General features: G+C 38.9%; 1 protein-coding gene across 1 annotated transcript in view; it reads right to left on the bottom strand.

Moving 5' to 3' along the window:
• LOC107741884 (neural-cadherin) overlaps positions 1–14,562 on the bottom strand; it is a 307,523-nt gene that overhangs the window by 157,577 nt on the left and 135,384 nt on the right. The window contains exon 6 of the mRNA XM_016554680.1: positions 5,309–5,558. Coding sequence (XP_016410166.1) covers positions 5,309–5,558 — 250 coding nt within the window. The remainder of the gene's footprint in view (positions 1–5,308; positions 5,559–14,562) is intronic.

Here is a 14,562-nt window from a genome sequence, read left to right as displayed (position 1 = left end):
AGTTGTATGTATCATATTTTATGTTCACCTGCGAATACAATTAGCTTTCCTGCTGTTAACAGGACGTATTGTTTAACTAATCACCTAACATTATCTGAACAATCGGACCAGTGCTGCTTCCTCAATAAAGTTTATCATTCTCATGTGTTTTAAGCCTTGTCAGTTTAAATATTAAAGTGTTTAAGCCATTCAAGCATGAGACAGCACGAAATAGATTTCAATGCGGTACTTACACGCTGTGATAGACCTTTTCTGAAAGAGATTTAAATGCGGTACTCACGCGTTGTGATAGATTATTTCTGTTCGTGCCGGCGGCGCCGCGCACACACACAAAAAGCCACAGCTGGGCTCGGACAGCACGTGAGTAGGCTAACAAATTGAGCTTTTTTTCGCTCCTTCATCAGCAAATGCACACAAAAGCACGTTGGAATGACAGTGTTGAGGAGTATCCACGTAAACGAGTTTTGTTTCCGATCCGCATTTTACCCAAAACCAGCAGGTTCACGACTTCTTCAACCCCTAACACTGTTCGGTCCCATTGCCATATTGGCTCAAATGCATAGGCAATTACACTTATTATGGACTCAACAGTGCTTTCAAGTTCGTCTTCCTCCATTTCAAAACAAGCGTGTGTTCAAAATGTAAAGAAATGCTTATATTACTTTACTGGCCAACGGAGCGAACCAACCCCGTGATGTCACACGCGGTGGTACTGCAAGATGGCTGCGCCCTTGCTCCAAAAGCTATAACAAAACAACCATTTTTCTTTAAAATGGTTACATTAATCATGTTTGTTATATATTTTTTTTATTAAAATGGAAGTTATTTTCCTAAATAATGTAAACTTGACTGACTGCTTCATTTCCACTTTAAGGTCGAGCCTGACAGTACTTCCCTCTTTGGAGGTTCGTTATCCAAAGTATGCCGTTCCCTAAGGTGGTGAGAATGATAGTACTTCCCCTCATTTTGAGGGCCATTATAGTGATTACTTGAGATTACTTTCTGCAGTTAGGTTGATAATTTTATTACTCCTCTCACTTGTTATACTTTGCTATACTGTGCGAGTCGTTATACTGAGTACTCCACTCCCTGGAGCTCTGTGCTGCAACTGGTTGGAGTTGTCAGGTTCTCTGTGAGCCTCCTTGATAAGCTGCCCTTTAGGTTGAGCTTCGCAGTGCTCCTCTCACTCTAGAGAGCAGGGGTGAGAAACTCAATTCCTGGAGGGCCGGATCCCAGCAGAGTTTAGATTCGACCCTAATTAAACACACTTGATCCAACTAATCAAGTCCTTCAGGCTTATTTGAAAACTACATGGTATGTGTTTTTGAGCAGGGTTGGAACAAAACTGAGGAATTGAGTTTGACACCCCTGCTCTAGAGGGCTGTTATGCTAAGTACTCTGCTACCTAAGAGCTCTGTGTTGTAGGTCAGTAGGCTCTCTTTGAGCCTCCCTGACAAGCAGCCAACATAACGACTCTACACCTCTCATCTCTTCGCTTTTTGGAGCTCCGTACTGCAGCTGGTTCAAGTTGTTAGGTTATCTGTGAGCCTCCTTGATAAGGTGTCCTTTAGGTTAAACTTGGCAGAACTCCCTCACTTGTAAGGGTCATTATCCTGAGTACTCCCTAAGGTAGTGAGTATGATAGTACTCCTTTCACTTTGAGGGTCAATATGCCGAGTACTTGCTCCTGGGAGCTCTATCATGTGCATTGGTTGAGCAGGATTAGTACTCATCTCACTTTAGAGAGTTGTCATGGCGAGTACTCCGCTCCCTAGAGCTCTGCCTGCAGCAGTATTAGGATGTCAGGCCTTCTAGCCTCCCTGTAACTTTTTTTGTATGAGCCTGGTTCAGGCTTTTTACAGGTTGAGTGTGTGTATAATACCCAGACACCTGGCCATATCCCCTTAAAGGAATCATATTTAGATATGATTCCAAGCTTTTCACTTGGCTACACTAGCAGGTAAGTTCCTTTAGGGCATGCAGCTTGGGCTTTTTGGCCAAAGGGGATAGTGTCACTGACAGCCATCAAGGGGCGACTCCGACGATCTCCTGTGGAGTTGGTGCTTAGTGCTTGCCTTTTACGTAATTTGGCATGCATTCTTCTCAGCATGACAGAGTGGGTATTTCATTCCCCATAGCGACCTCTAGAAAACAGTGTGAGTTCCCTTGAAAGGGAATGTCTCAGATTAGGCATGTAACCATGGTTCCCTGAGAGGGAATGAGACACTGCGTCCCCTCGCCATGCCTCTGGGATGCCTGCTTTGTGTTCTTCAGATAAAGAAGTGGATGGTGTGCTCCTCCGGTGCCCTTTTATACTACGGTCACATTGATAGTGACATCATAGGGTGTTGCCAGCCAATTTTATTGTTGTGTTTAGACATGTGATTCGGACACCGGGTCATGCTGATGGTGTTCCTCATAGCAATCTCTAGAGGACGCAGTGTCTCCTTCCCTGTTAGGGAACCATGGTTACATGCGTAACCTGAAACGTTTTGTTCTACTACTAAAAAATGATTTGTTTATTTTAAACAAATAAAGATAAAATTGAGTTTAATGACCACTTCATACATGTAACCACATCTGTAATTGCAGTAAAGGTTAGTAGAACCACCACTAGCCCAGAATGCAAGTTCAGAGCATAGGCTCAACTGTAAGATATCTTTACACACGCTCAGAAAAATATATGCAAAAATTATACATTAGGCTATGGGTACAGTAGCTTGTCACTGGGACAGTACCCTCAAAAAGACACCTTTGTAACTTCTTTACCCCTAAAGGGTTTGTGATATTACCATAAGAGTACATATTACTACTCTAGGGGCAGTCATGGCCTAATGTTTAGAGAGTCAGACTTGTAACCCAAAGGTTGCAGGTCTAGCGGCAGGAATTGTCGGTGGCGGGAGTGAATGACCAGCACTCTCTTCCATCCTCAATACCACGAGTGAGGTGAGACCCTTGAGCAAGGCACCGAACCCCCAACTGCTAGTATCATTGATACTTAATTAATAGTTAATATTTGGAAATACATTTTATTTTAATATTTCCTGCTTTCATGTTAATTTTAGTTAAAGTTTAAGTGTGTTTTTGTCATTAATAAAATGTCTATATAATATTTGTTTGTTTTTATTTCAGTTTTAGTTATTTTAGAACAAGTTTAACCAATGAAAATGAGAAGTATTGCGTTGAAAACTGGCTGAAATAAAATAATATAGGGTTTCAGGCATTATTTTATTTCAGTTAACATTTATTTTATTTCAAGTAACGGAAATGTTTTTTTTATGGTTTTAGTTAACTAAAATAACCCTGACAGGTAGTGCTCAACCTAAAACAGAGACTAGCTGCTGAGTAGTGAAAATGGCACAGTCTATCATCCAGCTCTTAATAACACTAAAAGGGCACAAACACTGAAACGTGTAAAAGGACGGCCATCAAGGTGGTTCCCTTTCTCCTGCCCCAGAGTATGTTCACAGCAGTGTTAATTTTGACAGCAATTTTTTATTTAGTTTTAGTCATAGTCTTTTGACTAAAATGCCATTTTAGTTTTAGGCATATTTTAGTCATCTGAATTGTTTTTAGTTTTAGTCTAGTTTTGGTCGACTACATATCATAGGATTTTAGTCGACTAAATCTACAGTAAATTTAGTGGGCTAAAATCTAATGGGTTTAGTTACAGTGCATTTATTAAGCATTTCTCTAAAATTTCCAAACTCATTATATAGGTTTGATATTAAGGTTTTATCATGATAGACACCGATTTAACTGTGGTGACACACAACATGCCTTTATGCTAAAATTAAATAAAACCACTTCTCAAAGAACAAGAACATGGTCTTCTTTTTGATGAAATACCAATGTTATATAGGCTAATTATGTATTCTTTATAGTAACTTGTTTACCATATTCTTCATTCTTTCAAGCAGATATATTTATTTCTATAAATAAATTTAGATTAACCTTTAGGGCTACTAAAGTTTTTCAGTCAAGAGCAGTGCGTGATTTTCTGTCTTTCTTTTGTTGCTTGATTAACATCAATGGCTCGGACAATAGCAACTAAATGAGGCTGCTATCCATTTAAAACTGAATGCACAGTTGCAATGGATGCAATGTACTGATACACGTCCTCCCTACTGTTAACGTTCACTTAAGACGTAATCAACTGTGTTTACGTGAATACCCGTCAAAACGGACAATTCAACATCATTTTGTGTGTAATTCTCCTTTCATGCAACGCGAAAGAGTTGTAGCGTCTGGACCAATCAAACACACAATATATATTTTGTTAGCTATATTTAACAAATACTCTGTAACACCCCTCAGTTAACAAGCCATATGAGGACCTATGGACCCTTCCCCCGAAATGCGTAACACCTCAGGAGGGCAGAACAGGCCTCTGGTTCCATGGCAACCAACGCTGATATCACTGGGTTTATCTTACTCCCACATATTGACATTTTTTAATGTTTTATGTGACGTGCAGCAAGTGTATGTTAGCTTATGTCCTACCTCCGAACCACGCTGCAGATTCGTTCTGAATGAATCTCTTCCCAAATCGTCCCTCCCTAACATTTTCGTCACGTTTTTATTCATTGACGAAAATGTCAATAGATTTACGTCATAGTTTTTGTCATTTAAAAAGAGTTTTAGTTTGTTATGGTCTCGTTGTCGTCGGTGAAAAAAATTTGTTGACGAAAATTATGATGAAAATTATTCGTCAACGAAATTAACACTGGTTCACAGCACTGTCAGGAAGTGTGAGCACTCAGACCTAATCAAAAACTACTGAGCAACTTCTTTGATGCACTGTAGCCACTTCAAGGGTCTCTAATTGTTCAGACTAGCTGAACTAATGCAGTTTCTATTCTGGTGTATTCCCAGTCATGTAATGCACTCCCAAATGAAGGAATGAAGGAAGGATAGAATGAATGAATGAATGAATGAATGAATGAATGAAGGCCACCACCTTCTTATATGTTTTATATGCACCTATTCTTAAATGCACTCCATTTCATTCTTGTCATACAAACACACACAGCATCGGTACACGTTGTGTATCAGATATGAACATGCCGTTAGTGTGGATAAAAAACCACTGCAACACATTGGAAATACACAAAGGAGGGATTTTGGGAAAAATTACATTAATTAAAATGTTAACTGCTAGCCTTATAACAAAATCTTAGCTCTTTGAAATGTCTGCTGCTTACGGCCAAAAAAACAACAACAACAACAACGGGTCTCCATTAGTATGTTCCTCACAGGGTCATGATGTGATGAGGCTGAGGGGTGGCGACAGAGATAAGAAACTCACACAGGCTGCGAGAACTCTGGAGGCTCGTCGTTGACATTGGCCATACGAAGACGCACAGTGGCCGTGCCGGTGCGGGACACCTCACCCTTATCCACCGCCATCACTACGAATTCATACAGGTGGTTGGGCCTCTCGTAATCCAGAGGGCCTGCCGGGAATATGGTGCCATGGGCTGAAATGATGAAATCTGGACTAAGCGTGTAGTATGTGAGCTCTGCATTCTGCTCCGAATCACAATCACTGGCTGATACTGCAAAAGAGAGAGAAATACATGAGGTGGGTATTAATACAAAGAAATGCAGCATCAGCTAATAGGATCAATCTTTATTTGAGTTTCCCTGTGTAAATAGCTTGGGCATATACGCTTGTCAAATGAACGACTAGAATGGTTATACATGACTGGCGATCAAAAGATCCCATGCTGTGAGTCTTATTGCATCTGACAACTACAGTAAAATGCAATGGCATTCAATAAGGTGTGAGCCTGTTTCAAATGAACTTCAGATACACAGTAGCTGCTTTGCACATCAACTCAACTAGTGTCGACATAAAGGGGTAAATATTTCTCAAGCTGAGGTCCAGTTTCCCTGAATGTGCACTTTAGAAAACCAACAATTTCTGCTGAATTGTATATTACGCATTTTAGCACTATTTTATAAACAACATGACCAGAATGGATCAAGTGCATGTGCAGATTACAAATTATATTAAAGACAACAGCATAGATAGATAGATAGATAGAGAACAAAACAAAACGCCGGTCATGAATTAGAAGTACAAACCGAGGATTTGTAAAGAAAAATGTCAGAGGATTTCGATATAAGCCAAGAGGAGACTGCTTTTCCTTTGCTAAAGTAAGGACACTTTCTTCTTCTTCGTGTTTTTATAATGGCGGGTGGCAACTAACATTTAAGGTGCATATCCGCCACCTACTGTGCTGGAGTGTGGACCAGAAATGTATACTTATCAGTAAAGAAACTTTGCTTCCTTTGCTCCTATAGTGCAGAGATTATCTTACTATAGGGAGATGAGAGGGTCTGTATTACTTACTATTGGAGAAAGCGTAACGGCTAACTTGGATCACGTGTCCCTTAATAACCAATCACATTACAGCCTCGACGTCATTGAATTTGTGCGACACTCACCCGTTTACGGATCCCATAGGAATGAATGAGAAATGCCGTAAGCTGAATCCCACCTGTCGCAAAAAGTCAGTGACTTCACTTATAAAACGACATTTTTTTCATGGTACACTCTAAAAAATAGTTCATCCAAAAGTATTGTTTAGTGTAAAACATGTTGAAGATTAGCAGATAAGCTGTCGATTCATTAAATGATAAGCCGTTTCCTCCAAAAAAAAAGCTGTTTATTCAGTGTGGTGTAGCCTCTCCTCCATTGACATCCATTAAAAAAAAGGGCCTCTGGTCTCCTTTCCCATGTACTGCCAGACCGGAAGCGTTAGCTTTAGCCGTTACGCTTTTTCAGCTAATGGTTGCAGGCTTGCCTTCTAGTGGCTTTGACTTGTGCCTTGTCCAAATACCCGCACTTGCAGTCTTGGCCACTTGAGAGTGTGTGCACGCGACAGGAAGTAAGTGCGCAAGACTGTCCCAGGTCTTAAAAACGCTGAAGGGCAGTGACCTGAACGCACACTAAATCACAACGAAGATCACAACTTTTGATATAGATCTTTTTTTGTTATAGCCTGTGTTTCATGCAAAAACAACTACAAACTAAAAACCAGTAGCCTAAACAAAGACTCATCAAATTTTTTTTTTTAGAGTTAATTATTTTACAGATTTTTTTTCCTACATTTTTTTAAAAGTTGGATTCTTTTCATTCTGGTATTTATTCATGTTTTTCTATTATTCATGTTTTTCTTTGTTCATTTGGCAGATAAAACTAATAATACATGCAATGTTAAAAAATGTTGAAAATAGATTGATTCACTGACAAAACTGTAAAACATACAAATCAGAAACTTCACATTTTGATAGATGAACATAAAACAAATGCATAAAATGTGCGAATGTATGAAAGCATCAATCTGATCATTTTTTTGGGGGGGGGCAGATCTGCTTCACCTATCACACAACAATCCCCCCATCCGTGAAATTCCTCCTGCAGCAATTCAATGCTGGAATATTCAGCCTACAAGTGAAGAAGACAGAGTTTATGAAGGAAATGAGTGATCCTGAACTCTGCAGAATAAAACCACAGATACTGAAGAACAAAGAGGTTGGTGTTTTTTCCTAATTCTTCTTTAAAGGTTCTGAAGAACATTAAAGGTATCGTTTGCCCTAATTTGAAAATTAAGTCAGCATACTCATCCTGGTGTTGTTCTAATATTGAATGGCCTTTTATCTTCATCGACCCACAAAAAGAGAATTGAAAAAAAAAATGTCCTGCTCATGCTCATCCATATAAAGGCAGAGAAATAGTGAGTATCACAAAAAGTATCACAGACTGATCCAATGTGACATGTGCCGTATTTTCCAAGTGTTCTGGGGGTATATAATAAGGTTTGGTGAAAAATAAACCAAAATTGAATGCATTATTTAACAAAAATCCTGACCTTGGCCATTGGCCTTTCATGCTCGACTGTTTCATGCAAGAGCCAGTGTTTTAATAAATGTGAAGTGTTAACATGATCAGTGTTGTCAGCTAATGTATTAAATTTAGATATGTAAAAGTAGTGAAGCATTTTTTTAAGTTTTATGTTTCAATACAAATGCAAAACAATATATAATTAATTGTCTTGTTTACAACCTTGCTTCATTCTATGAATCAGCGTTTTTAATGAACTTTCTCTTAAAGTCAGTCTCTTGCTGCCACCTACTGGCGAAACTATGTAACCTGCACCGACATCGTTGATAAATCGCCATCATTAAGATACAGAACGTTTCTCAACACCTCACCCTTATCCACCGCCATCACTACGAATTCATACAGGTGGTTGGGCCTCTCGTAATCCAGAGGGCCTGCCGGGAATATGGTGCCATGGGCTGAAATTATGAAATCTGGACTAAGCGTGTAGTATGTGAGCTCTGCATTCTGCTCCGAATCACAATCACTGGCTGATACTGCAAAAGAGAGAGAAATACATGAGGTGGGTATTAATACAAAGAAATGCAGCATCAGCTAATAGGATCAATCTTTATTTGAGTTTCCCTGTGTAAATAGCTTGGGCATATACGCTTGTCAAATGAACGACTAGAATGGTTATACATGACTGGCGATCAAAAGATCCCATGCTGTGAGTCTTATTGCATCTGACAACTACAGTAAAATGCAATGGCATTCAATAAGGTGTGAGCCTGTTTCAAATGAACTTCAGATACACAGTAGCTGCTTTGCACATCAACTCAACTAGTGTCGACATAAAGGGGTAAATATTTCTCAAGCTGAGGTCCAGTTTCCCTGAATGTGCACTTTAGAAAACCAACAATTTCTGCTGAATTGTATATTACGCATTTTAGCACTATTTTATAAACAACATGACCAGAATGGATCAAGTGCATGTGCAGATTACAAATTATATTAAAGACAACAGCATAGATAGATAGATAGATAGAGAACAAAACAAAACGCCGGTCATGAATTAGAAGTACAAACCGAGGATTTGTAAAGAAAAATGTCAGAGGATTTCGATATAAGCCAAGAGGAGACTGCTTTTCCTTTGCTAAAGTAAGGACACTTTCTTCTTCTTCGTGTTTTTATAATGGCGGGTGGCAACTAACATTTAAGGTGCATATCCGCCACCTACTGTGCTGGAGTGTGGACCAGAAATGTATACTTATCAGTAAAGAAACTTTGCTTCCTTTGCTCCTATAGTGCAGAGATTATCTTACTATAGGGAGATGAGAGGGTCTGTATTACTTACTATTGGAGAAAGCGTAACGGCTAACTTGGATCACGTGTCCCTTAATAACCAATCACATTACAGCCTCGACGTCATTGAATTTGTGCGACACTCACCCGTTTACGGATCCCATAGGAATGAATGAGAAATGCCGTAAGCTGAATCCCACCTGTCGCAAAAAGTCAGTGACTTCTCTTATAAAACTGCATTTATTTTGTGGTAAACTCTAAAAGTAGTTAAATCCAAAAGTATTATTTAGTGTAAAACATGTTGAAGATTAGCAGATAAGCTGTCGATTCATTAAATGATAAGCCGTTTCCTCCAAAAAAAAAGCTGTTTATTCAGTGTGGTGTAGCCTCTCCTCCATTGACATCCATTAAAAAAAAGGGCCTCTGGTCTCCTTTCCCATGTACTGCCAGACCGGAAGCGTTAGCTTTAGCCGTTACGCTTTTTCAGCTAATGGTTGCAGGCTTGCCTTCTAGTGGCTTTGACTTGTGCCTTGTCCAAATACCCGCACTTGCAGTCTTGGCCACTTGAGAGTGTGTGCACGCGACAGGAAGTAAGTGCGCAAGACTGTCCCAGGTCTTAAAAACGCTGAAGCGGAGTGCCCTGAACGCACACTAAATCCACACTATCTCAAATACCACTCTGGAGCTTAGTGTATCCCATCATGCATCATGTTCTGAAAATAAATCGTGAGACTTTTTGCCAAGATCGCGAGAGGTCACGTAAACCTTTCCAATGTAAGTTAAATATTACTAATAATTAGATATTACATATAATTTGGTAGTAAAACAAAGTGCTACACATTTTATTGGTGCAAAGGTGAGTATATTTATTTTGTACATCATTTGCAACTGCTTTTTATCACTTCATTAGAAGCACCAGAAACTAAATTGTCATCTGTTATAGGGACTACTGAACATTAAAATTAATAGTATTGAAAATAAAAATTTTAACTCTGTAAACACTTGCGTTTTTACAATACGCAAGTGTGTCCCATCAGGTAATGAAAAGTTGTACACACAGTTGTGGTCTTCATCCTCACTTACAGGAAATACGTCATATAAGTAGTCAAGTGATCAAGTGCAAAGACCGCAAGTGTGGGTATTTGGACAAGGCAAAACTCGTGAGACTAGCATATCTCAGAGGTGTAACACCGCCGGAACACCTTCCGTGTATGCCAGATACCGGAAGTGAGAGAAAAGTGTTTATTACGTTTGAAATATGGATATTTTTCTTATGAAAACACATGGATTCACTACAGGAGGCCTTTATTCACCCCCCGGAGCCGTGTGAAGCATGTTTTATTATGGATGCTCGCACTTTATTTGACGACTTGTGGACAGTTGAACAGAAACACCCGCTGACTGCAATGATAGAGCTTGGGATAGCCATGACAATTTTTTATATAACTCAGACTGGATTCGTCTGAAAGAAGAAAGTCATATACACCTAGGATGCCCCGAGGGTGAGTAAAACACAGGCTAATTTTCATTTTTGGGTGAACTAACCCTTTGATTTCAACATTTACTAATGCATGAATAGTAAGTTGTTTATGTTAATTAACTAACTAACGATGAACAGTTGTAATTTTATTACCTAACGTAAACAAAGATTAATAAATACAGTAACAAATGTCTTGCTTTTTGTTAGTTAATGTATTAAAGGGGTCCTATTATGCTTTTTCATTTTTCAACTTTAGTTAGTCTGTAATGTTGCTGTTTGAGCATAAAAAAGATCTGCGAAGTTACAAAGCTCAAAGTCCACTTCAAAAGGAGATTTTTTATTTACTTTTTATTTTACTTTTCAAAAACTACAACGAACAACTCATTTGGAATACAACGCATATTATTTCCGGGATTTGTGATATCACAAATATCGATGAATGGGACGAGACCTGGTTGAGCTGCACTAGAGAAGGCAACGAGTGTTATCACTATGTCGGAGACATGCTAGCTTTCCCAAGGCAGATGAACTTAGAATGGTTACAATCATCCTGGTTTAAATCGCACTCAAATTGATTTGATATCGATGCAATATTTACACTGAAGCTCGCAGGCGGCTATGGTAAGGGGCATGACATTTCCCGACCAGGCGACGAGTGGTGCCAATCACAGCACACACTGGCCCAGCTAACCAATCACAGCACATTTCGTATTTCAGAAGGCGGGCCTTCATTTGATAGAGGAACTATTTGAGCCGTCCATGCCAGACTGGGGAGAGAGGTGTTGTAATAATGTAAAATATGTGAAAAATAATGTATTTTTCGAACAACCTAGTATGAGAGCCTGTTCTAGTACACCCCCAAAACAAAATCAAGACTTTGTAAAATAGCATAATATGACCCCTTTAACTAATGTTAGTTAATGGAACCTTATTGTAAAGTGTAATTCAATTATTTTAAAATGTTGCCTAATTTGATACATGTTGTCCAAAGTTGATTGGAAATCCAACAGTGATCTTTTTAAGGCACTTTCAGCGATAGATTCCATTATTGACCCTTCAGCAGTGTTGCCAGATTGGGTGGTTTTGAATTTGATTGCTCAAGTAAAAAATGGCTTGGGCGGGTGGACAAAAATTGGACTGGTTTGGGGTCAGTTCAGCGATTTTCAAACATCTAAACTGTATAGGCTAATTGGTTAAAAAACAAAACCCAAGTGTGCATGTACTGCATCCAATCAGTCACCATGATGTTACTAAAAACACACCCTCTACAGAGTCGACTGATGCTGATGTTGACGTCACCCGCTGCACTTTTAGCCAATCAGTAGGGATCAGCAGACAGATGTGATGTTTCATGAATGACTGGTTTTTAGCGCGATGAGGGATCCGATTTTGAATGCATAGCTATATATTCAAGCGATCACAATGCCAGAGTGGCCTAAATATGTTACATGGTATAGAGTGGGAGAGTGACTCGACTCCCACAACGTGAATTACACCTGTGGAGGGAGATGACGCGAAGGATCTTAGTTGATATCAATGTAACTCTAAATAATTTAATCAAAACTGAAACTGAATATGGGACTATATGATCCTGTCCTGCATCAGAAAGCTGGTGGACTTTATTAGTTTTGACTGTGCAAAGTTCTGTATTATGTTCTACATGTACTTCACGAAAGACATGCTGTAGATCTGTCTGAAGTTACAGTGCAACATGAAGGTAAGCACATTATTGTTATTTTTTTTGTTTTGTTATTGAATTATTGTACAGTATCAACAAATGAAACAGTTTTGACTGTCATGGTGTGTACATGAATGAGTGTGAAATACCTGCTAATTACGTTACGGCAATTTTTCCTTTTAAATTGGCTCATTCTGACTGTTGACACTGAAAATGATGCATGTGTTTTTCAGATGGTATCGGTTAATTTCTTGATTGCCATTTTGACATAGGCTGGTGTCTACCTGGACATTTATATTTGGTAATTCTCTTTGATGTATTTGCCCTGATTTGATCTGTTTTGGAAATGTATATTTTTTATATTATTTTGTCATCTTTGTTTTGACCTTGATTGACACGGCAATAAAATTCGATCACATTATTTGTTAATGTTTTGGGCATTTTTTTTGTTGGATTGAGCGGGCTTTGATGAGCTTTTGGACTGGAAATCATCCACTTGATCTGACAACACTGCCCTTCAGTTCTCTTGCAGTTTATTGAATCCAGTTTTTGTAATACTAGGAGACTGACTTTGCAGTGATTCCAACTGCACGACATTAAGTCCTCCAGATTATCTTTGTGGGAGGTCTTGAATCCCCCTCCACTGAACGAAATTACATTTACTACAACTAATTCTAACATTAAAGAATAAGAATAAGATAAAGACAGGAAATTAAATGGGATAATTCCATATTGATACATCCACACTGAGTCCTACAATCTTCTGCTATACATAAAGTTGAAGTGGACCTTTAAATCCAGCAAGCCATAGCCATTATGAAAACAATAGTTCCCCCAGATGCTTACATCATAAATTGTCCATCTCATTCATTATGAATGTTTGATAAGTAGCCACATGTTGCATATTATTCTTGAAAAGTAGCCTTTATTCTGTTCTTCCAGGTTTAACTGGAGAGACCAAGATATTTTTGTTGTTGGTGGAGATAATTGTTATGAAGCTCACACAGACGGGTGTGCAGATGCTGGTTGGCATGCACCTGCTAATCAGCACATCTGCTGTACACCTCCCTGCATCACCTTTCCCATTATGTCAGGAGTCTCTGTGTTAAGCTCCCAAATTGCTTGCCAAGACCTGTTATTCTCCAGGCCAACAGTGTTTTTTTTTTTTTTCTTTTTTTTTTCTCCACGGTAACTTTCCAGTGTTTGTTTGTTTTGTTCTCTTTTGTTTGGCATTGTGTCTGCAAATGCAGTTGCTCTGTCCTCTGCAGTTGTTGTTTTGTCCATCACTTCATTTCGGTGGTGCTTTGATAGCAGCTGTGGTTGTCTAACATTTAATGAGAATATGAAAGCTCTTCTTATCATGGCTGAGGGCATGTGTTTTCCATTCTGTGTGTTACAAGTGCACACTCAGGAGTTAGTACATAGACTCCAGATTCAGTCTGACTTTCTAGGGCCATAAGAGTCTCATGCCACAGCCACAGGTTGCATGCAAAACTGGAAAGCACTTTTTGCAAGGCTCTAATCTGATTGGTTGATTTCACATAACTTTTGGAAATAAAAGTGCAGACAGGAAAAAATGCACGTCTTGATGATAATTACAATTTCAATTAAAACATAATAAAATAAAATAGGTAAATTACTAAATTACTAACAAGATACTAGAAAAGGTAGTATAGTATCCTCACAATTATATTCCTTCTTAGAGAAAAATGGTATCTGTGAGGATTTCCAGTCAGGATTTAGACCGTGTCATAGTACTGAGACTGCTCTCATTAGAGTTACAAATGACCTGCTCTTATCATCTGATCGTGGTTGTATCTCTCTATTAGTGCTACTGGATCTTAGCGCTGCGTTCGACACTATTGACCACGACATTCTTTTGCAAAGACTAGAAAACTTTGTTGGCATTATTGGAAGTGCATTAGCATGATTCAAATTGTACTTATCTGACCGCCATCAATTCGTAGCAGTGAATGAAGAGGTATCATATCGATCACAAGTGCAGTATGGAGTACCTCAAGGCTCAGTACTAGGGCCGTTACTTTTCACGCTTTACATGTTACCCTTGAGAGATATCATTTTAATCACATAGTAATTTCTTACAGCTAAATTCTGAAAAAAACAGAGTGACCTCAAGGATAGATTATTGTAATGCTTTATTGGGTGGTTGTTCTGCACGCTTAATAAACAAACTCCAGATGTTCCAAAGTGCAGCAGCTAGAGTTCTTACTAGAACCAGGAAGTATGACCATATTAGCCCGGTTCTGT

Source organism: Sinocyclocheilus rhinocerous, unplaced genomic scaffold (genome assembly GCF_001515625.1).
Source record: "Sinocyclocheilus rhinocerous isolate Xijiao unplaced genomic scaffold, SAMN03320098_v1.1 scaffold436, whole genome shotgun sequence".
In the NCBI taxonomy this organism is placed as follows: domain Eukaryota; kingdom Metazoa; phylum Chordata; class Actinopteri; order Cypriniformes; family Cyprinidae; genus Sinocyclocheilus; species Sinocyclocheilus rhinocerous.
The sequence above is the reverse complement of the archived record's forward strand: the minus strand, read 5'-3'. Positions and strand labels throughout refer to the sequence as shown.